General features: G+C 33.8%; 1 protein-coding gene across 1 annotated transcript in view; it reads left to right on the forward strand.

Annotated features, from left to right (window-relative positions):
* Positions 1 to 1,216: 1,216 nt before the first annotated feature.
* Ccdc172 (coiled-coil domain containing 172) overlaps positions 1,217 to 25,070 on the forward strand; it is a 59,475-nt gene continuing 35,621 nt past the window's right edge. The window contains exons 1-4 of the mRNA XM_026389213.2: positions 1,217 to 1,295; positions 1,506 to 1,591; positions 18,481 to 18,597; positions 20,205 to 20,370. Of these exons, the coding sequence (XP_026244998.1) occupies positions 1,217 to 1,295; positions 1,506 to 1,591; positions 18,481 to 18,597; positions 20,205 to 20,370 (448 nt within the window). The remainder of the gene's footprint in view (positions 1,296 to 1,505; positions 1,592 to 18,480; positions 18,598 to 20,204; positions 20,371 to 25,070) is intronic.

Genomic DNA, 25,070 nt, shown 5'->3' on the forward strand with positions numbered 1-25,070 from the left:
TTTTCTACTTCACTACACTTTTCAGTATGTTTTCTTTTATAATAAACTTGAAAAACTACATTTTATGCTGACATGACTTGATGGAAATTAAGGCAGAAATTCGGAATAGGTTAAAATTTATAACTGATTATACTGCAGCACGTATGAAATATTAATTAAGCCTATTGTGATGTGACAAAAATTTAGATTTACCTTATTTTACTTAGTTCTGAATACCTTCTAACTAGAAATTACTTTTCAAAGCTTAACCAATGTCAATTTTACATTCAGAAATGAAGTCAAATGTTTACTACAATGTCAATATTTTGACCTACCAAAAGTAAAAATATTTTATTTTTTAATTTAAAAAATCCCATGCGAAAGTCCCAAAGGTGCCTTTCATGTTTAAGCTTTAATTAGTAACCACTTTGGTCTCTGACACATATTACGCAGATATTGAAGTGTTAATATTACTGCAGCTTGATTACAAAAGGCAATGATTAATTTTAAAGCAGAGAAAAAAGATATGCCCTGATTACAAAGGAATGATTAAGGCGGAATGTCAGACATTGCACATTTATAGCACTCTTGCCATCGTCTAAGGATAAGACTTTGCAAAAGTTTATATTTAGAATCACGGGTACTTTAGTACTTTGGGACACTGGGTGTTTGTGTCTTGGAGCCTGAGCACCTCAGCTCTTTTAAGGCCTAAAGTCTTCTTTGGTTCACGCACAGAAAACTACCCTGTCTCAGGGGCCCAACCGGCCACCATAGTTTGAAGTTCTCGCGAGACCAGAACGAGAGCTCTGGCCAGAGCCCACCCGAAGGTTTCCCGCCCTAGCAGTGTTGGCAGGTGCCATTTTGCTAAGAGTCTGAGAACTTTGAAGGTCTCGGACCAAAGAAGTGAGGGCCCTGGGAGGAAAAGACTGGCCACAGGAAGGGCTGCTGGCCAGATGCGCTTGAGACTTGCATGAGGGTGTGGGGTGTGGGGGACGGGGAACCCGGGACATGCAAACTGCCAGCGGGGAAACGGAGGCCCGTGGGCGGCTCCCTCCTCTGGGCCTAGACTGTGGCCCGCGTGGGGCTGCGTCTTGGCATGGGCAGGGACGCGAGATGGAGGCAGGTCCAGCTGGAAACCGGCTAGAAGAAGCTGTCCTTATTGTCTTTCCAGGATCCTCAGACTCGGTTATAAAATATTCAGCAGCCAGAGAAGGATTCGCGGGAGCCCAGGCCCGAGATGAGCCTGGAGTCCCTGTTTCAGCACATCATCTTCAGCGAGCATCAGGCCGAGGAGACTCGTCGGGTGATGCGAGAAGGTCGGGTGTTTTTGCTCTTTGCTCAGAGCTTTTTGTCTTCTCCAGCTGGGAGCTTGGAGAACGTAAAAAGCCTATGGTAGTGATCAGAGCCCTTAGGGGAATCTGTCTTTCTCCTTGAGGGAAAGACAGCTGGAAAGTGGTCTACCAAATGCTCCTGGAATGGGGACTTAAGAAAGATTGATGTGTCTAAAGATTTCATTTCTATTGCAGTAAGGTCAGAAATAACCAGATGTCGTGAAAAAATTAAGAAAGCAACAGAGGAGCTGAATGAAGAGAAAATCAAATTGGAATCTAAGGTATTGACGTGGACAGCATGCTAATTATCACTTGATAAAGCTGGATTGGGGGCAGGGATATTTCACTATCTAACAAACTTGTCCTTCAACTAGGAATCTCTTGACTTTCTGTGTCAGTTTGCTGTCATCCAGTAATATTTAAAGTTCTGAATCTGGTGATAACCTTCGGTTCTAATATGAACTTGCCCAAAAGAAACCAGTTTAAGTAATGAAGAATTCATCATTCACTTCATGGGATGGTTAAGGTTTTAAAGGAGCACGGTGTCTTTGGAAGAATAAGTAGTCAGTTTAGTATATAAATTTGGAATAATAAATAATTGAAGTGTGCTATGTCGATCTAATGGATTGAGCATAATTTTCACAAGTCTTCTTTTGTTTTTCAGTTCTTTGGGGGCATGTCTTTCATCCAAAAGTACACTGCTAGCATTTATCTTTTTGCTGCAGCATTTGTAAAGTTCTGTTATTTTAAATTGGAGTGAGAGTCCAATGGCTCCTTGAAGGATTTTGAAGAGTGGATAAAGTTTTGGAGAGGCAGACAAAAGAAGTAGAAAAAACATCTCTTGAGTCTGCCTGAGTCCTATTGGGGGAGAAATCTAGTCAAAAGTAGAGGACTGCTATCTGGGAATAGGAGGAAACTCTTACAAGTTCATAATCAGGGAGAGGTGATAAAAATGGTTTTGAGAGGATCTTTCTGAAGTCTGATTTGGCAGATGGGAATAGATTCTTAGGAAGCTGAAAATGTCATTTAAGTATGTTGCAATGAAGCCTCACTATGGGTCGAAGAAGATACTAATTAAAAAATATTTATTCAACACCTAATGATGAACTAAGCAAACTGTGCAATGGGACATCTGAGCAAGTGTTTGCTTTACATATATCTAGTCTAACTTATATTGTGAGGAATTTTCAGTTTTCTTTCTGGATAATATGATCCTAAACCTTCTCCACTTGGTGAGCTTCAGCTTTTCTTTCCATATCCTGCTCAAACATCGCCTCCCTGGACAATATGGTAAAATTCTATTAAATAACAATACATGCTTTTGATGGTATCCCCCATTATTTTGTGAGCAATAGATTTAGAATTTTTTTACCCATGTTTTTTCTTATGTCCATTGCCTAGCATATAGTATACATTAGTGTGTTTAATGAATTAGTGAATACCAGTTGTGTGGTAGATAATAGGGAAAGTGCTGTGTTTTTGTTGAACTGACAAAAATTATATCTATTTATAGTTACCTTGTGATGTTTCTATACAGGTATACATTTTGTAATGCTCATATCAGGATAAGCATGTCTATTCCTCAAATAGTATCATTTCTTTGTAGTAAAAAGATTAAAAAATCATCTACAGAAAAGATACTCTGTACATTATCTTTTGAAATACACTGTACACTGTTATCTATAGTCACCCTTCTTTGCAATAGAATGCCAGGACTTATTTCTCCTAATTGTAACTAAGTACTGTTGACCACCATTTCTCCTTCCCTCTACCCCACCCCATTATGAGAGACCACCTCTAACTTAAAAAAATTCAGAACTATTATTTGGTGACACCCTACCTCCTGTTTTGCCTATGAATAGATAAATTAGCTGTTACTGACAGTACTAAAAGCTGGTGTGATGAGCAAAGCATAAACAGTGTTATTATGCTGGTTTTCTTTTCCTTGAAAAAGAATTAAGATACAACTTCTAAGTAACCAGAAGCTAATATAAGTAATATGCAAAGTATATATAACTAGGTCATGCATAGTTAATAGTGCACGTATAGGTGGGCACTGTTCTGATATTTCACCTGTATTAACGCCTTTAATCTTAACTAGAGTCCTGTGATGAGGCACCATCATTATCCCTCTTTTAAAGGCGAGGAAGTCAAAAGGTTAAATGTCTTGATCATGGTATATAGTTTAAAAACGAACTACTGTAATAAAAGTAACAGTTCAGTAATGACAGCATATTTTATTAAAACAGATTTTTTTAGTTCATCTTAAAATTTTTTCTTCATGACATATAATAATACATCTGAAGCTTTGCATTGGAGACAATATTTTTAAAAGGTCACCTATGTAAGTTTTTGTATAAAATGCATTTTTCCTAGATTGGCAAAGATATTGACCTGACAGATAACATTTTTTTTAAATAAAAGGTTTGTTTTTGTAACATTTTCTTTGTAAAAAGATTACTCTTTGTAATATTTTCTTTGTTAGGTACCTGTTTTCACGAAAAATGGAAATGTAAATTGTTTATATATATATATATTTTTTTTTTGAAGAAAATGTTGAGTCAATTGTTTGTATTAGAGAGAAAACAGAGCACATCTCTAGCATTGTTTAGAAACATTTGCCAAAATTACTAATTAATATAGGCTCATAAATGTGCATTGCTTTTTAATCAGCTCATATACATGGATAATAATACAATTGAATCTAACTAATAAAATTAACATATAAGGGTCACAGTTCATACAACACTAATTTGTAATTGAAATAATTTGATTTATAATTATTGTCATGATGGTATGTGTGTGCATATAAAGATTTTAAAAGTGGAACTACAATTAAAATATAAATGACTAATGAAAGAACTAAAGAAGTAATCATAAATTGATTTCTTGTTTCTTTTATTCTCAGAGTTAATTATATGCCTGCCAATAACAATGAAAACATATTTACTTGAATATTTGACTTGGCATTTATTGACCCATTTGTCAAGTGGAAGCAACGTAAAGAGAAACTAGAACACAATTTTGATAAGGCAGTGCTTGAGCTATTGTACAGTTATACATTCAGAAGATATTTGGGCATTTATTTTGGAGGTTGCTTATGGTCAAAAAATGTATTTAAGATGTACAGTATTCATTTTTTTCTGTTCTGTAAAACTCAGGTAGCATGTAATTAGAACTTGAATGATAGCATTTGCCTTTCAGGGCTCGATGAGTCCTTTAAAATATATGGTTGTGAAAGTCTCAGATTATATAGTATGATTACTTTGTGAATTGGACAGCTACAGTATGCCTGGTTAGGTTTGGTAATATGAAAACAGAAAGATGAGAACATGCCTTGGATTTACATTAATGCTTACCAATATGCCCAAAGCTTCCAATAGTCAAGGAAAGGTTTTATAGAATTAATACTAGAGCAAACCAAAATTAAGGACTCAGAGAACAATTGTAGTTTTTTTTCAAGCATCTAAAAAAGAGTTTCTTCTATTTAAAAAAAAGCCATATAATTTGGGCATTTAATTTTTGTAAACAAATTATATGAAACCTCAGATAATACCATAACCCCTTAAGCAGGAGTAAATGGAGGAAAATCTGAGGCTATTTTATGAATAATTTGTTTATTCTTTCAGTTTTAACTTATTGCATAAGTATAGCAATAATAAAATGTTTTATGAATTTTAAAGAGAAATTATATTGAAATAAAGAAGAAACTTAAGGTGACTTTGTTTACTTCTTTGCTTCAAAATGTGCACATTTCTTTTTTTTAATTGGTTAAAGTTAGGAGCCTTCCAGAACAGCAGGCAAAGTCATATCCTTTAGTACTCTCTTACCTAATTAGGGAAAGAACAAAATCTCAAATTACCATCATTTATAATATTGAAATGGAGTCTTATAATTAAAGTGTTTTTTTTCCTTTCTAAATTTGTTTTATTGAAGAACAATTTACATCCTGCCTAAATTTAATTTTATTATTGAATAAAAGTTTCTTAAAGGTCACGTGCAGTTGCTCATGCATGTAATCCCAGCTAGTTGGAAGGTTGAGGCAGGAGAATGGCAAGGTTGAGACCAGCTTGGATGACTTAGACACTTTCTCAAGAAGTGAAAAAGGATTTGGATGTAGTAGTGGTGGTAGAGCACTCCTGAGTTCAATCCTTAGTGCTGCAAAAATTTTTTTTTCTTAAAAATATGAATGAAAGAAGGGCATTGTTTCTCCCCTCTAATTAACAACTTTTTAAAATGACATGAGTTATTTAATCTTGACTTTAGAAAATAAAATGGAAATTCTGTTTTTCAAAATTTAATACATTCCTATATTTCCATGAATTGTGACCAATAAATTTTTTTAATGTTTTTATTAGTGTGTTACAGTTATACATAATAGTGGAGTTCATTTTGATATATTCATAAATGTATGTAATATAATTTGCTCCATTTCAATCCTCAGTACTTCCCCTTTTCCTCCCCTCCTCCTTTTTTTAAAAAATTCATTTATTTATTTTAATTAGTTGAATGTGACAGTAGAATGCATTTTGATTCATTGTACGCAATTGCAGCACAGCTTTTCATTTTTTGATTATACACAATGTAGCATTGCACCATATGCGCAGTCATACATGTACCTAGGGTAATAATGTCCATCTCATTCCACCATCTTTCCTGCTCCCATACCTCCTCACCACCCCACTCTCCCCTTTGCCCAAAGTTTGTTCATTTTTCCCATGCCCCCCCTCCCCATTATGGAGATGGTTTTTTTGGGATTGACTTACTTTGCTTAGTATGATATTCTCTAACTTTATCCATTTACCTGCAAATGCCAAATTTTATTCTCTTTTAATGCTGAGTAATATTCCATTGTGTATATATACCACAGTTTCATTATCCATTCATCTATTGAAGAGCATCTAGGCTGATTCCACAATTTAGCTATTATAAAATTGAGCTGTTATAAACATTGATGTGGCTGTGTCCCTGTAGTATGCTGTTTTTAAGTCCTTTGGGTATAGACCGAGGAGTGGGATATCTGGGTCAAAAGGTAGTTCCATTCCAAGTTTTCTAAGGAATATCCATACTGCTTTCCAGATTGGCCGCACCAATTTGCATTCCCACCAGCAATATGGGTGTTCCATTTTCTTCACATTCTCACCAACACTTATTGTTGTTTGTGTTCTTCTTGATAACTGCCATTCTGACAGGAGATGAAATCTTAAAGTAGTTTTAATTTGCATTTCTCTAATTATTAGAGGCGTTGAACATTTTTTTCATATATTTGTTGATTGATTATATATCTTCTTCTGAGCAGTGTCTGTGCAGCTCCTTAGCCCATTTGTTGATTGGGTTGTTTGTTTTTTGATGTTAGCTTTTTGAGTTCTTTATATATCCTCGAGATTAGTGCTCTGTCTGACATGCGTGGGGCAAAAATTTGCTCCCAAATGTAGGCTCTCTCTTCACCTCATTGTTTCTTTGACTGAGAAGAGGCTTTTTAGTTTGAATCCATCCCATTCATCAATTTTGGATTTTATTTCCTGTGCTTTAGGAGTCTTGTTAAGGAAGTCAGGATCTAATATGACATGATGAAGATTTGGGCCTACTTTTCCTCTATTAGGCGCAGGGTTTCTGGTCTAATTCCTAGGTCCTTGATCCACTTTGAGTTGAGTTTTATGCATGATGAGAGATAGGTGTTTAGTTTCATTTTGCTGCATATGGATTTCTAGTTTTCCCAGGACCATTTGTTGATGAGGCTATCTTTTCTCCAGTGTATGTTTTGGGTACCCTTGTCTAGTATGCAATAACTGTATTTATGTGGCTTTGTCTCTGTGTTTTCTATTCTGTACCATTTGTCTATATGTCTATTTTGGTGCCAATACCATGGTGTTTTTGTTACTATAGTGTTGTAATATAGTTTAAGGTCTGGTATTGTGATGCCTCATGCTATGCTAAACCCAAGGCCATCATCATTTTAAATGGAGAAAAATTGGAAGCATTCCCTCTAAAAACTGGAACAAGACAGCGATGCCTCTTTCAATATAATCTTGAAACTCTAGCCAGAGCAATTAGACAGATGAAGGAAATTAAAGTGATACAAATAGGAAAGGAAGAACTCAAACTAATCAGTATTTGCTGAGACCTGATTCTGTACTTAGAGGATCCAAAAAAACTTCACCAGAAAACTTCTAGAATTAATAAATGAATTCAGCAAAGTAGCAGGATATAAAATCAATACCCATAAATTAATACATTTCAGTACATCAGTGGTGAATCCTTTGAAAGAGAAATTAGGAAAACCACTCTATTCGCAGTAGTCTCAAAAAGAAAAATAAACAAACAAAAAAACTTGGGGATCAACAAAAGAGGTGAAAGACCTCTACAATGCAAACTTCAGAAAATAATTGAACAAGACCTTAGAAGATAGAAAGATCTCCCATGCTCTTGGATAGGCAAAATTAATATTGTCAAAATAAAATGGCCATACTACCTAAAGTGCTATACAGATTCAGTGCAATTCCAGTTAAAATCCCAACATCTTTCCTTATAGAAATAGAAAAAGCAATCATGAAATTCATTTGGAAAACATAGAGTCCTCTCCTTCATTTCCTCCTCCCTTCCCTCAATTCCCTTTTCTATTCTACTGGTCTTCCTTCTATTTATTTATTACATTTTTATTTGGTATATTATGTTACATGTAAAATTGGAATTCATTGTAATATACTCATACATGCACATAACATAATTCGGTCAGTTTCATTCCCTAGTTTCTCCCTTTTGCCATCCTCCTGCCTGCCCCTCTATCAATATCTATTACTCCAACCTTTCCTTTTATTTTCATGAGATTCCTTTTCTTATTATTCCTTATTTCTCTATAGCTTCTGCATGTGAACCTTTGACTTTCTGAGTCTGGCTTAGTTTACTTAGCATTATGTTCTCTAGTTCATCCATTTACCAGAAAATGGCATAATTTCATGCTTCTTTATGGCTGAATAAAACTCCATGTGTATGTGTACCACATTTTCTCCATCCATTTGTTTATTATTGATGGACACCTAGGCTGGTTCCATAATTTGGCTGTTGTGAATTGCACCACCATAAACATTGGTTTGCATTTGTGACTGTAGTGTGCTGATTTTAGTTTGGAGGGATAAATATCAAGGAGTAGGATGGGTGCGTCATGTGGTGGTTCTATTTCTAGTTTTTTGAGGATCTCCATATTACTTTCCAAAGTGGTTGTACTAATTTTCACTATTACCAACAGTGCATGAGTGTACCTTTTCCCCCATATCCTTGCCTGCAATTATTGTTACTTGTGTTCTTGATGATTGCCATTCTAATTGGAGTGAGATGAACTCTCAGTATAGTTTTGGTTTTTCTTGCTCTGATTGCTAAGGATGTTAACATTTTTTTCATACATATGTTGGCCAATTTGTATTTCTTCACTTGAAAATCTCTGTTTAGATCATTTGTCCATTTATTGATTTTTTTTTAGTGTTAATTTTTTTGAAATATTTAACATATTCTGGATATTAATCCCCTAATGGAAGAGTTGCAGGTAGAGATATTCTCCCATTCTTTAGGCTTTCTCTTCATACTCTTAATTGTTTCATTTGCTGTACAGAAGCCTTTTAATTTGAGGCTATCTCACTTATTGACTCTGGGTTTTATTTCTTGAGCATTAGGGGTCTTGTTAAGGAAGTTGGTGTCTGCACCAGAGTGTTGACCCTATGACTTTCTTCCTAGCATTTGCACTGTTTCTGGTCTAATTCAACGTGACCAAGAAAATTTGGGGCATAGTCATACTATATTGCTTATAATCTTTAAGTCTCCTTCACTGAATTCCTTTAAGCCACTTGACTTTAAAACATTGAAAGTACATAGGGTGGTAAAAGGAGAATGGGATCCAGAGTACAAGGTAAGAATTGGCCTTAGACAAGAGGAGGGATGTCTTTTGTGTTTTAAAAACTAAAACTAAATAACTAAATTCTTACTATGGACCAGAGCTTATCCTAAGCAGTTTAAAGATTATATCAATTTTTATAAGAAAACCCTGTGCAGTTGACATTAAGAAAATTTAAAACTCAGAGAAATTAAGTTACTTGTTTGAGGTCACATAAGTGGTAAGTAATAGATCCAAGGTTTGAATTTGTACTGGTTGACTACCCTGTGAACTTGCCTTAACCCATTATACTGTAGTGTAAAAGGAGGGAAAGAAGGAAAGATGAAAGCAGATGAAGTGGAGGCTGAGGCTGGGCTCAGCAGTAGAGCACTTGCCTGGCATGTGTGAGGCACTGGGTTTGAATCTTAGCACTGTGCATGAATGAATAAAAAATAAAGGTCTCTCAACAACTACAAAAATATTAAAAAAAGAAGAAAGTAGATGAAGGGAAGTTTGAAGACTCAGTGACAGGAAACTGAAGGCATGATTCACTCAAAGTTGTCGTTTACTTCATTGTGTCAAATTTTCTAAGTATGTGTCATGTGTGTTTAAAGAAGTTATTAATAGGAATGTGCCATTTCATTGTTGCTTTGCTTTACCAGTTGAGTACCCTTATGTAAGCAAGAGAATACTGTTCTTTTGGAAAGATGTCCTCGTAATATGACTACTCATATTTTTTTTTACCATCCGTAGCATGTGACTTACTTCCTTAGAGTCACAAGTACTGTTCTAGTGCTAAGCATCATATCTGAATTCCAGCTGGAAAAAGAAGAAGGACTAAAATAAAAAGCTTCTCCTCAAACAGCCTTATATTGTTTTAGGGGAAGGGAATTCCTCCCCAGGGACTTAAGGCCTGTGTCTCAAAAATTAGGATTTTGCTATATAATCTACATTGGCAGTGGATTCTGGGAATGTATTTTTTAACTGAGTATATTATCGCACTGAGCAAAACAGGAATTTTATTACTAAAGTAGAATAATGTGCCCTTGTGAAATAATTTACTGCCAACTCCTAAGGTCACATGCCTTTTTTGTTCAAAACCAGAGAGAGAATGTTGTTTCCAGAAACTTTCTTTGAAAAGCAAGAAAGTTTCTTCCTCAGACCCTCAACAGGTAACTTGTCTTTCCCATCTCATTTTTCACAAATTGTGACTTGTGACTACCCTGTGAACCAGTAACTGTGGTTTTCCAAATCCACGGGACTGTTGGAATGGTGCAGGTTTCTGGATTAACTAGTTACCAAGGAAAGGAGGAATGCATGTCAAGGAGGCCACCATGGTGTCTGCAAGCAAGTTTTCATCATTAAAGTCAGAGTGGTTATGTAGAGAGTGCCTGTGGTCGGTTGAAGTATTTCAGGTTAATTATTGATTATGTTTTATCATTTACTCTTGGTATGATTTATGACATGACAGAATATAATGCAAGATTTCCCCCTGTACATTTTCCCCTCACTGAAGGAGTTATGCTCAAGTCTTTAAAAAGCCTTTCAAACTATAAAATGCACTTTAAATTCTTTTATTTTGAACAATAACTCAATTAATGGTAGTTTCAAATGCTTGGAAAAATCACTTGATTAAATGGGTAAAAGGGGAGGCAGAGACATTTAATGGACTTATTTATTATTCCTAGGAGTATGACCTCAGGGTTCCAAGTACTAGATGTCATTGTAAAAAAGTCACTTAATGATGACTTTAAAATAATTAATAAATCTCTAAAACACAATGTTATTTAAAAAACCTATAGAAGTTGCATAAGTTTGGTATCATTTAAAAATATGCAAGCAAAAACATATCTTGTAAGGGACATATAAATATAGTAAAAGTCTAATGACATGCATGGGGATGATAAATAGCCCATCAAGATAGTGATTATCTCTCTTAGTGGTGGAAGATAACTGTAATCAGGGAAGGGTATACAGGGCACTTAAGCTACATAAAATGCTTTTTTTTCTTAAGCTCCGGGTGGGGACACAGCTGCTAGGTCACTTTACAAAATAAAAATACATTTGAGAAGCTACAAAGCAGACTAAAAATTACTACATAATTCTAAAACATTGTCTTTATCACAAAAGAAACCCTCTATTTATTAACAGTTACTCTTCTATGTCCCTGTCCCAACATTCAAAAATTGATACATTTTTTTTAATCTCTGGGCATGTCATAAATAGAATTATAATGTATGTGATCTTTAGTAACTGACTTCTTTCACTTAGCATATTTTCAAAGTTATTTATGTTGTATTGATATCTTATTCCTTCTTATGGCTGAAACTATTTTACTGTATATGTAAACCACATTCTGTGTATCAGTTCATCAATTGAACATTTGGGTTATTCTCACTCTTTAGCTACTATGAACAGTGTTTTTAGCTGCTGTGAACACTTATGTTTAAGCGTTTGTCTGAACATTCATTGTATTGCTAGGTCAAATGGTAACCCAGGTTAATATTGTTTAGAAAATGCCAGACTGTTTCCACAGTTGCTCCATTATTTTTCATTCTCATCAGCAGTATATGAGGGTTCCAGAGTCTCTGTATCCTTAACAACACTTATTCTCTTTTTTTTTTTTTTAAAGATATCTTAGTGGGTATGAAGTGATATCTTATTGTGGATTGTATTTCCAGGTCCCTAATTACACTGCTATTGAACATCTTTTCATGTGCTTATGGGCCATTTGGCTCATATATTCTAAACATGAATTCTTTGATTAATGGTCATGTTTATGATTACCATTCTTTTATGGGGAGACCTGGCCTCTGAGAAGTAGAAGCCTCCCTTCATAATAAGTGAGCTGAAATGACTACATTTCTAAATGAAGTGAAAAATATTATATATATATCATTTATTGGATGTCTTTTTCTCAACTTTGTTTTCATGCTTATAAGAAAATCCAAAGAATATTTCATGGCTCTAGCAATTTAGAGCAAATAAATACTAGATAGCATTTCTGTCTGTAAGGTATTTATAAATCACAAAAGTTGTGTACTTCCTGGCTTGAATCCACAAAGTGGAAAATCCACTGCACTGTTTCTAATTGTTAAATTTACCAGTGCCTCTGTTTCTTTATTTTTTAAGAGCTATTCTTAACAAATTGTTTAGCCTGAAATGTTAGAAATGTTTTGAGCAGAAAAAAAATGTTTTCCTTTCCAGGAACTGATGGAACGATTCTTTAATTAAAGAACAGTAAATTTGTGGCTCAGTATGCAGAAAGCATGAGATTAAATTTTAGTTTGCTAGTTTCATAAAGCTGTATAGCACAAAAGAATGCTTTTTTTAAAAAGTTTCCTTTGTGATTTATGATTTCTTAGAAAATCAATTAACTGTGATTTTCACTTCTAAATATCTCCAATCACACATTGGATAATCATTCATTCTACAAACATTCATTAAACAACCTCTAAATCGCACCATGAATAATTGGCAAATAAATTATATAACACCTTTCTTACTCTAGTAAGAGAATTGACATCAAGCAACTTCAACAATATAAAACTAACTAAACTCAAGATTTTTGAGGTTTTCATTTTTAAAAGTTTTATAATCAGTTTTAATTTTCTCTCTAATTCTATAAAGAAAGTCTTATCACATTTGTCATAAATAATTATCCAGAACTTGGAAATTGACAAAAGAGAGTGTCCTTCAAGTATCATATTGAGCATTATCCACTAGCCACCTGTTTTGGGATAATATGATTTTCTAAGGATGTGTAACTTTGTAAGAGATTCTTTTGTTTTTGCATATACCAACCACTCTTTTATGGCTTTTGCACTTGCTATTTCCTGTACCTGAAATATTTATTCCCTCAACTATTATCGTGTAATTTATACCCACTTTATTTAGGTCTCTCTTGGTAGAGTGTTATGGGTTGGGTCTGAAATGTCTTCCCAAAACTCATGTGCTGAAGGCTTGACCCTCAATGTATCAGTGTTCAGAGGTGGGGCTGTGGGAGGTAGATTGGATCATAAGGATTTTAATGTCATCAGTAGATTAATCCATTGAAACATTCATAGATAAAAAGGATTTGGGGGAACTTTAGGAGGTAGGGCCAAGTTTTAGCAAATAAGTTACTACTTCCTGGCCACCATGAGGTAAGCAGGCTGCTCCACTGTGTATTCTCTACTATAATGTTTTGCCTTGCCACAGGCCCTGAAACAATGGAGCCAAGCAACCATAAACTGAAACCTCTCAAGCCGTGAGACGTTTAATAAAAATAATTATTTTCTTTCTTTTAAGCTTTTTTTTTTTAGGTATTTTGTTATAGCAGTGGAAAGTTGACTTATACAGTAGTGACTAGCTAACATCATAGTCAGTGCCAACATCACATGGGCCCCATGGAAATCTTGGTGGTTAGTTATCCTAGGTCTCTCCTTAGTTGCCACCTTAGAGCATTGTTTGTTTAAGTGTTTTCTCTGCTTCTTTCTTTATTTTATTTAATTTTATTTATTTATATGTGGTGCTGAGGATCAAACCCAGGGCCTCACATGTGCTAGGTGAGCCACAACCCCAGCCCAGAGCATTGGTTCTTTAAAGTGTAATGTTCAGATATGTAGGAGTCTTCAAGATACTTTCAGGGATTGTGTGAGGTTATACTGTTTTTATTTTAGTGCAGAGACATCACTTTCCATTTTCATTGTGCTAACATGTACCTTGGTATTATAAAAGCAAAGGTGAATAAAACTGTTAGCACTTTGGCACAAAGTAAGGTAATGGCACAAAAGTATACTAGTAGTCACTGTATTTTTCACTCACTCATTGTATTATGTACTCACACTAAGAAAATGAAAATTACTAGATTCACCTGTATGTTCTGCAGTTTCAGTCAAGATCACTGTCTTACCAAAAGTACTATATAGATTATAAACAATCCCTATTAAAATTCCAACGACATTTTTCATAGAAATAGAAAAAGCAGTCATGAAATTCATTTGGAAGAATAAAACCCTGAATAGCCAAAACAATCCTTAGCAAGAAAAGTGATGCAGGAGGCATCACAATACCAGACCTTAAATTATACTACACAGCTATAATAACAAAAATGGCATGGTATTGGCACCAAGCAGACATGAATGCCAATGGAACAGAATAGAAGACACAGAGACAAGCCCACATAAATACAGTTATCTTTTACTAGACAAAGGCACCCATAAACATACATTGGAGAAAAGATAGCCTCTTCAACAAATGGTGCTGGAAAAACGGAAATCCATATGTAGTAGAATGAATTTGAATTTGTATCTCATCCTGCACAAATCAAGTGGACAAAAAAATTAAAATATCAGCAATCCACACAAAAAGAAGTCTTTGCAAAGGCTGGAGGAAGGAATGTGTGAGCTATTTGAGGAATAACAAAAAAGCTAGTGAGACTAGAAAGGAGTGAGTAAGAAGAAGACTAGTTGGAGACATGCTGGAAAGAAATGTATGTTTCTAATATGTTTAAAATTATCTTCTGTGGTACAGTTTCCTAGGTACAGATCATGGGAAGACTAATAAACTATTTTAAGGACTAACATTTCCTAATATTGAATCTTTCTTTCTTACTGTATTATTCTTACTATGTCATAGTGAGTTATTATTTAAGCATTACATCTATGGTTTAGAAAAACAAAACAATAACCCCAAAACACTTAACATCTTCCATTTATATGATATTCATTGATGTACCCTAATGTTTAAAATGCCTTTTATCATGGTTGTAACAACCACATTTCTTTTCCTTAGTGTTATGATTTTAAGAATGTAAAATCCATACAACCCTTTTTGTGTTTTCTTATTTAAAGTAGTTATGCTTTTGGGAAGAGCATTTAATCAACAAAATGTCAATTCCTCAAGGCTGAGATTATTTTTAACAACAGCCACAATAAACAACAAAGAGTAGCTCTATATTTTTGCTTACTTGGACCCAAACATTCATTTAAAATCCTCAGTCATTTTCAGTTTTCAAGTTCTTCTGTTAGAAAAACACCTCAAGGCACCCAGACTGAAGGAGTAGTGAAGAGTCACGAATCATGGCTTTGTTGAAAACTGACCTCCTTGACCAGATAAGTCAGCTCACTGGGAAAACTATAAGCTTTGTTTAAAAATCAGATTCCCAAGAGGAATAAAACAGGTAAAGGAAAAATATTGCTTAGAGAAGCAGAATTGACCAGAGAGTTGGCACTGCTATAAATTAAACTTTTCTAAAACAGCAATGTTTTCTGACAAAGCTTGGCCATTTGATTCTGGAATGCAACTTTAAGACTGAATGCAAATATTTCCTCTTCATTTCTAGTCAGAGGACAGAGGGAGATGAGAGAAATTTGTATTCTTGCCATTAGGAGCTTTCCACTATTTATATAGCTTATAGCCTCTTGGGATCTTTGGGTAACTTAGGAAATAGAATTAATAGTTTCTTAAGTTTCTACTTACCATAAAAGAAATAGTTCATCTACCATGAGCATGATAATACTTCAATTCAAACCTGATTTAGAGAAATATGTTTAGAATTATTTTCTGTGGTACAATTCCCTATCTTTTCTTTACTGATTCTCCCCATCGAGGTCATAAGGAGAGGTTTCTGAGGATATTCTGTGAAATGAGCTCATCTTGATCTCATCAGTATATTCAGGGTTATATTTTTACTTATATTTAAATTGTACACATTGGTAGGTCTAGTTTTCAAACACAGGACAGAGAAAAACAAGAAGTTAGTTGGGTTAACAGAAAAAAAAAAGGAATAAAACCAAACATTTAACAAATAGGTGACTATGAAAAGCTATTTTATTTACGAAGAGTTAATAACTTGTCAAAGAGGAATGGAAAAGATACAAATGTTTTTGTCCCTTTAGTTCTACTAAAATGTGAAGACCCTATACTAATAGTATTAGACCTTGTCTAACTTCTACCACCTTAATCTACTGATGTCCTCAGTGTGTGAATCAGTAAATGGGAGGCATTTGTGGTACTTGCTCCTAATGACTTCATCTTTGCAAACTCTTGTCATTTTATTTTATGCTATACTTTTTTCCATACTTGCCAAGATATTTTGTATTAAATATTTTGATCATGATATATTTTAAAATTATTACTGTAACTTCTAGTTAATTGACTCTTTAGGTCTTGATTGAGAGTCAAAAATGTAGAAGTAAAAGGTAAAGACAAATATAGAAAGTCAAAATGAAGAAAGATTAATAGTAAAAATAAATCCAAAGAAGCAGACAGGGCTTCAAAATGGATAATTAACAAAATTTTAGAGAAGAGGAAAGTTATAGATATATCATTTTTATTAATCTTTTGAATAGCTGCTACTTTTTTAGTTTTTGGTATAGAGGTTTCATGTTTCAGGTTATGGTAAAATAATACAGTTTATTGTTTGATATTCTTCCCTTTTAAGAAAGGACAGGAATGCAGTGGGAATTTTTAGCTCTTAGTGTTGATTGCTGAAACAAAGCTTTTTAATTTATGAGCTTGTAACAAAGTGTTTTTGAATTTGAATCATAGGTTTGCTTAAGTTTCATTTAAAATGTACTCATTTGATTTGTGGTATTTTCTTCATTTTAAATTTTGACAGGTCTTTTATAACATCTGTCAGCAACAGAATTAGAATTCAAGAATATTAATTTTGAAAGGCATAGTTCTTCAAATACCTCAGTAGATTAAACCGTATTTTGTCTGTAGGCCAGTATTTGGTCTCTGAAGCATTTTCGTGGGCAATCATAGTTATTATATATTCATGTATATAACATACATATGTAGTAATATATATACACACACACACATACACATGTACAGTTCATTCCAACTTTAAAAATATGCCATCTCCTGAGATATCGTATATAAATTGTGTGTGTGTGTTCTTGTTTGTCCTTGCTTTCAATTTCTATATAATTTGATAGATTTAGTGTTTTCTAATTTTTGTCTTAGGTAAAATACTAAAATACTTCATTCTTCTTCCCCCAATTTTTAGAGTATTACCTTAATTCCTTTGATCATGTATAGTGTTTCTGTCTAATCTTTCTATCTGATGTCTTTTTTAAAATAGGGTTGATGAGGATGATACCAAGTACTGTAGGTGTAGGCAGATGTGCTGTGATCTAATATAAATGTGAGATCATATTTTCTATTTTATTTCAGCCACTTTTTTAAAAAAATGCTGATCTTTCTAGACCTTTTAGCCATAATATTTCAAAATGTCTTTTCAGCCAACTCTTTGCCTCTGGACTAGACTATTCCTAGATTCTTTACTATTCAATGTCTTCTGGGACACAGGTTTCACAACCTGCCTCTCACCTTGAGAAAGTTCTTATAACTAACATAAATCTTGCTTTCTGCAATTTAAGTTGAATTTATATCCTTTTTCTTTTCTCTGTAGAGATAGGAACAGTCCATCCAAAGTGATGCTTTCTTATGAGGGCCAATATTGAACACTGTAGAAAAACTATTTTTAGTCCAGCATCTTTTTTAGCTTTTACATATCAAAACTTCCTGATTTTCATCTCAATATTTGTCTCAGGAGATGCCACTTTTAAAAGTCTAAATAAAATAATAGTTATATATCTAATATTAATGTTTAATGTATCTTTTTCTGCTTAGAACCAAATGAGGTACTAAATTAAAAAATGAGTTCCTATGGGAAACAGGGAATGGGAAGGAAAAAGGAGAAGGGAAAATCTGTAGATTGAATACCTAAAGGAATGCTTTTCAGATTGTACCAGCTTAACAGCATTGTTAATCAACTGTTGTAGGCTCTGAAAATAAAAATGCTCTTGAAAACTCTGCCAATAAAAGTTAAAATGAGTTCTCAAAATCTGAGGAATTTAACAGGTTTATGTTTTATTTTATGTAATTATAGTCATAGGATTGGGGTTTTGCCTGGGTTTTATAAAGTTTATCTGTTGTATAAATGATTTATTCATCCATTATTAGTTGTAAGAATAGAAACTTATTCTTTAAAACAAGATGTCTTGAAGTCAAATTTCATTGTGTATAGTCAAAAGCTTTAGTACCTAATCTTAGAACTGTGCTAGGTATGAAGAGGAAAAAGAAAACACATTCCCTGCCCTTGAGAAGTTAATGTTCTTATTGGGAGAAATGATTATAAACTTATAATTAATGTAGTACTTATAAGATAGCATATGTATAGTAAGATGTTTAATGTGAATTTTATTTTGCAAAGATTAATACAGAAAATGTTTTATACTGTGTGTATCTGTTCTATTAACATAAATACTCTAAAAATCTAATTGTTTCATTCTGATTTCTGTACTTTTGAAGGTTCAGCAGTTTTCTGAAAAATCCTTCCTCTTTCAGCTTTTGAAAACTCATGAAAATGCTTTAGAAAGACAGTGCAATGAAATCACAAACCAAAGGAGTGTGCTTCTCCAAACCTTTGTAAGTCTCCAACCACTTAGAAAAATCTGTTTCAATAACCTTGTCAAGAAGTATTTTCATATACTTAGGTATACTTTTAGAAAATTACCCATATGCATATTGGCAGATAGTACTATTCAGATAAATAAAAAGTACTATTCAGATAAGTAAAAAGTATTAAGTGCTATTTAAAATCAGTTGGTAGAGTAATATAGCTTGAAAGAGATCTATTGGCAGGGATGTAACAGAAATTATTTGCAATTGTAATAAGCCTAAAGGAAAGAGTACAACTGATTTGAATTGCTCAGGCTTTGAGACCTTGGTTTTAATGCTTTTGAAAGGTAGAAGTGTTCATTCTTTAGGCACATTTATAGATGTGAGTGAAAGGATGGGTATTTTTATCTTTTTATCTTAAGTCTGAGGCAACAAACTGAAAAGTAGTTTTGAATGCCAGGATGCTTGGAGATGTGACTTGTGATTAGTTGACATTTTAAAGAAAATACATTTAAAGATATTAAAAGTACAGGTCAAAAGTCAGAACCAACCGATGTGATGGTTTTGAACAAGTCCAGATTCTGAATGTGGCCCATAATTATTTGACATCTCTTAAGAGAAAATAGAAAATAAAATCCAAAAATGTTTAGATTCTAACATTGTCACAAAGTTTAAGTTTTTGTGTTGTCTAAAGTTTTGGTAATTCCTATTTCCTTACAATGTGTAAAATGTTATTTAGAGCTGCTTTTGAAATTAATATGTAATTTTGCTTTCATCAGTCTACATTTTTAAAAGTTTCCTTGGCCAGATACCATGGTGCCTGGTTGTAATCTCAGTAGTTTGTAGAGTGAGGCAGCAGAATCTCCAAGTTCAAAGCCAGTCTCAGCAACTTAGTGAGGCCCTAAGCAAGTGAGACTCTGTTTCAAAATAAAAAAATAAAAAGAATTGGGCTGGGGATGTGGCTCAAGTGGTAGCGCGCTTGCCTGGTATGCGTGCGACCCGGGTTCGATCCTCCTTAGCACCACATACCAACAAAGATGTTGTGTCCGCCGAGAACTGAAAAATAAATATTAAAAAAAAATTCTCTCTCTCTCTCTCCTCTTTCACTCTCTCTTTAAAAAAAAAAAAAAAAAGAATTGGGGATGTGGCTTAGTGGTTCAGCACCCTTGGGTTCAATCCCTGGTACAAAAACAAAACAAAACAAAAAAAAGTTTCTTTGGATGTTCTTATCTATTTTTTTTGTCTTTTCTTCTTTTTATTTTCTGTAAGCAGTAATTCCTTTGAGTATAGATTTTTAATTTTCAAGTTTAGTCATTATTTTGCCACCCAATTTTGTATTGTAGTGATAAAATAGCATGTGTGATGATAAGTTTAATTCATAAATAAACATTGGCATAATGATAAATGGTAGAATTTCTACTTAAGGATAAATCTTTCATCTGAAGTTAGTTGTCATTGTTTAATAGTTTCAGTTTTTTTAAACAGTATTAATGAAGTAAAGCCATTTATAGTAATACCAGAAATTATTATTCTTATAGTTTTGTTGTTAATAAGTTTAGATGATTGTATTTTAAATCATTAAAGAAAAATATTGCAACCAACATTATATTTGATCTTTTATTTCTGTATTTCAGGAGGTTACAAAGAAAAGAGTGACAGAGGAGGAAGAAAAATTTATTAAGGAAATTACAAACTTCAATAATGAGTATGAAATAACAAAGAAAAGAGAGCTTCTGATGAAAGAAAATGTCAAGATTGAAATATCTGACTTAGAAAACCAGGCAAACGTTTTGAAATGGGGTATGAGTCCATACGATTGATTTATTTTTCTGGCATTATTTAAAATAGCTTATTTTGAATGAATGAATTTTTTAGAAATTTTGGCCTTTTCATAATAGAATCAGGTTATCATATAGTTATTTGCTTGTATTTTTATCTTAATTGTCCTAATGAATGTATTTCCTTTTTCTTTTTGGTATTGGGGATAGAACCTAAGGATGCTTTATCACTGAGCTATATCCATAATCCTTCTTAGAAATATTTTTCATTTTGAGATGGGGTCTCACTAAGTTGCTGAGTGCTTCACAAATTCTGAGACTGGCCTCAAACTTGTGATTCTCCTGCTTCAGCATCCAGTGTTGCTGGGATTGCTACCACTGTACCTGGCTGTGAATATTAGTTTTTTTAATTGTGAGAAGTATTAAATTCTTTTTAAAAAGTATTTATTTTTTAGTTGTTGTTGGACACAATACCTTTATTTAATTTATTTTATGTGGTTCTGAGGATCGAACCCAGGGCCTTACTCATGCTAGGCAAATGCTCTGCCTCTGAGCCCCCAGTATTAAATTCTTTAGAAGTACATGTGACATTAGAGTTTGGTCAGTCATTCACTATTAATAACTATCAACTACCTGTTATGTAATAGACACTAATCTAAGTCCTAGGGACATAAAATTTAAAAGTGGTTAAACAAAATATTTAGGCAAATATTTTAGCACAATGTGATGGAAGCTATTTTAGGTTTAGGACTGATGCTGTTGTTCTTATTTTACCAAATGCAACTCTCCCCAACCTACTGTGTAACCCTACTTCCTCTATAAAACTTCCTGTATAAAACAGGAAGTAGGGTTACACAGTAGGTTGGGGAGAGTTGCCTTTCAGGAAAACAATTATGCAGGTAATTGCAATTAAATTAAGATATTAAAGTGGTTGCCAAAGAGAAGAGGGAGAGAATTAACCCATTTTTGTTCTATCATCTCAGATATAAATTACCTATAACAATTTAAATATAGTATATATACTATGTAACTATATAATACATAATTTTACAATAAGAATCTGATTATACTAATTATACTATTGATTAATATATAAGCTCTAAATTATTATTTTCAATCTATTTTAATATACCTGTGTCAGTTTTGTTGAAATATTTGCAAAATTGAAAACTTGGGACTTAATGGGTTAAAGGGATATTTAGGAAGAATACAGAACTTTGTAATTGATTAATGTAGACCGAAATGGGAAAAGTCAAAAATAAGCCACAGTTTCCAGATTCTATTGTAACATTAAAGTCCAGTATCTCTTCATTTAAATCAGATCCAGTTGCAGATGAGATACCTTGATTATCATTCCTTATTTAAATTTTTCTTGACTAAAGACCTAAAAGTAGAGAAGATAGTTATTCCCTCACATGTCAAATACCCAGTGGTGAGAGAGATACAGGATAATTGCGAGAGACACTCCTGTTTAGAAAGGGGAAAAACAGGAAAATCATAGGTGTTGTTGCTCCATAGCAATTCTGAAATCCAATTACAAAATTAATGGAAGTTCCTTAATCATAATTCAATTAATGTCCTGCCTGGGAATGATTATCCATTACTCTTAGCTCCACCCACTGTGCTCTAGCTTCCATTCCCTGCACCATTCCTTTTCTTTTCATTCTTTTATTCGTTCTTTCTTCCTTTCCTTTTCTTTTTCTTTTTTATAAAAGATAACTTGTATTTGTAGTTGCTACTTTGCTTAGCTTCTGTACTGTAGAAGATTGGGTATTCAAAAGCTCCTTTTTCAGTGTTACTGTCTCTGTCCATTTCATTTCAAACTTAGTATGTTTATGACAATATAATTCTCTTAAAAACTTGGTGAGTCTCATATAAATCTTCCTGATGTTGGCTCCATTAGGAAAAACCCGTAATTAAAAATTTGTTTCTTTTTTTTTTCTTTTTTTATTGGTTGTTCAAAACATTACAAAGTTCTTGACATATCATATTTCATACATTAGATTCAAGTGGGTTATGAACTCCCATTTTTATCCCAAATACAGATTGCAGAATCACATCGGTTACACATCCACATTTTTACATAATGCCCTATTAGTAACTGTTGTATTCTGCTACCTTTCCTATCCTCTACTATCCTCCCTCCACTCCCCTCCCATCTTCTCTCTCTACCCCATCTACTGTAATTCATTTCTCTCCTTGTTTATTTTCCCATTCCCCTCACAACCTCTTATATGTAATTTTGTATAACAATGAGGGTCTCCTTCCATTTCCATGCAATTTCCCTTTTCTCTCCCTTTCTCTCCCACCTCATGTCTCTGTTTAATGTTAATATTTTCTTCCTGCTCTTCCTCCCTGCTCTGTTCTTAGTTGCTCTCATTATATCAAAGAAGACATTTGGTATTTGTTTTTTAGGGATTGGCTAGCTTCACTAAGCATAATATGCTCTAGTGCCATCCATTTCCCTGCAAATTCCATGATCTTGTCATTTTTTAGTGCTGCGTAATACTCCATGGTGTATAAATGCCACATTTTTTTTTTATCCATTGAAGGGCATCTGGGTTGGTTCCACAGTCTAGCTATTGTGAATTGTGCTGCTATGAACATCGATGTGGCAGTATCCCTGTAGTACGCTCTTTTAAGGTCTTCAGGGAATAGTCCAAGAAGGGCAATAGCTGGGTCAAATGGTGGTTCCATTCCCAGCTTTCCCAGGAATCTCCATACTGCTTTCCAAATTGGCCACACCAACTTGCAGTCCCACCAGCAATGTACAAGAGTACCCTTTTCCCCACATCCTCGCCAGCACTTGTTGTTGTTTGACTTCATAATGGCTGCCAATCTTACTGGAGTGAGATGGTATCTTAGGGTGGTTTTGATTTGCATTTCTCTGACTGCTAGAGATGGTGAGCATTTTTTCATGTACTTGTTGATTGATTGTATGTCCTCCTCTGAGAGGTGTCTATTCAGGTCCTTGGCCCATTTGTTGATTGGGTTATTTGTTGTCTTATTGTCTAATTTTTGAGTTCTTTGTATACTCTGGATATTAGGGCTCTATCTGAAGTGTGAGGAGTAAAAATCTGTTCCCATGATGTAGGCTCCCTGTTTACCTCTCTTATTGTTTCTCTTGCTGAGAAAAAACTTTTCAGTTTAAGTAAGTCCCATTTGTTTATTCTTGTTATTAACTCTTGTGCTATGGGTGTCCTATTAAGGAATTTGGAGCCCGACCCCACAATATGTAGATCGGAGGTAACTTTTTCTTCTATCAGACACAGAGTCTCTGATTTGATATCTAGCTCCTTGATCCACTTTGAGTTAACTTTTGTGCATGGCGAGAGGAGGGGATTCAGTTTCATTTTGTTGCATATGGATTTCCAATTTTCCCAACACCTTTTGTTGAAGATGCTATCCTTCCTCCATTGCATGCTTTTAGCTCCTTTATCATATATAAGATAGTTGTAGCTTTGTGGATTAGTCTCTGTGTCCTCTATTTGTTTCTTATAAGATCTTTTTTGGGGGGACTTCTACTGAAACTGCTGAGGCACAAGATCCTTTAGCTTCTTAATAGCCTTCAGTTTGGTTCTCTGAGGCATTACTCTGGATTTTTCTGAAATCAAATCTAAAGATTTTAAATATATATCCTAAGTTTTGTCTTTAGACCATGGTTTCTTAAGAATGCTGTGGATTTTATCTTTACCTTTAAACCATCTTAATGGCAAGAATCCTAGTGGGGAGGAATCTCATATTAAGGCTACACAGGTTTTCATTTTAGTTCCTAGAAAAATTAATAAAGAAAAGAATACAAAGATTCATAGCTAAAAGACAGTACATAAATTTAAAAAGAGACTGTAAGAAATGTTAATGTAGTCTGAAGGAAATTGGGAAAGGGAAACATAGGAACAAAAACCACAGAGGATAGATATAAATAATAAAATGGTAGAACTAAGTTCATCTTTGTCAATAATTAAATTGTTACTGAACTAATCACTACAATCAAAAGGCAGAGCTAATCAGAATAATATAAAGACTATATTGTCTACAAGAGAGTTTAAAGAAATTTTAAAGAAATAAAGAGGTTGAAACAAAATGATGAAAAATAGTTCATTTAACCAGTAAACATACAAAAGCTAAAAGGGCTATATTAATATTAAATATAATTGAACTTAAAATAAAGAATTTTACCAAAAATAAGCAGGGAATTTTATAGTGAGGAAAAGGTCAATTTTTAATAAGTAGAGTAGATGGAAATCATACATACTATATCCTCAAGTCATAGGAGTAAATTAAAAATCAGTAACTATAAAATATATAAGAAAACACTAAATATTTGGAAATTAAATAGCATACTTGTAAATAATTCATGATCCAGAGGTAAAATCAAAAGCAGTTTATAAATATTTTTAACTTGAGTGATAGTATAGATTAAAAACGAAATTTTATAGTTAAAGCAGTGCTTGGAGGTACATAGGTAGTTTTTTTTTTTAATTCTTTTTTTTTTAAAGAGAGAGAGAGGAGAGAGAGAGAGAGAGAATTTTTAGTATTTATTTATTTTTTTAGTTCTCGGCGGACACAACATCTTTGTTGGCATGTGGTGCTGAGGATCGAACCCGGGCCGCACGCATGCCAGGCGAGCGCGCTACCACTTGAGCCACATCCCCAGTCCCCCATAGGTAGTTTTGGGGGGGAGAGGGTACCGATATTAAATTCAGGGGCACTCAACCACTG

Source organism: Urocitellus parryii, chromosome 5 (assembly GCF_045843805.1).
Source record: "Urocitellus parryii isolate mUroPar1 chromosome 5, mUroPar1.hap1, whole genome shotgun sequence".
In the NCBI taxonomy this organism is placed as follows: Eukaryota; Metazoa; Chordata; class Mammalia; order Rodentia; family Sciuridae; genus Urocitellus; species Urocitellus parryii.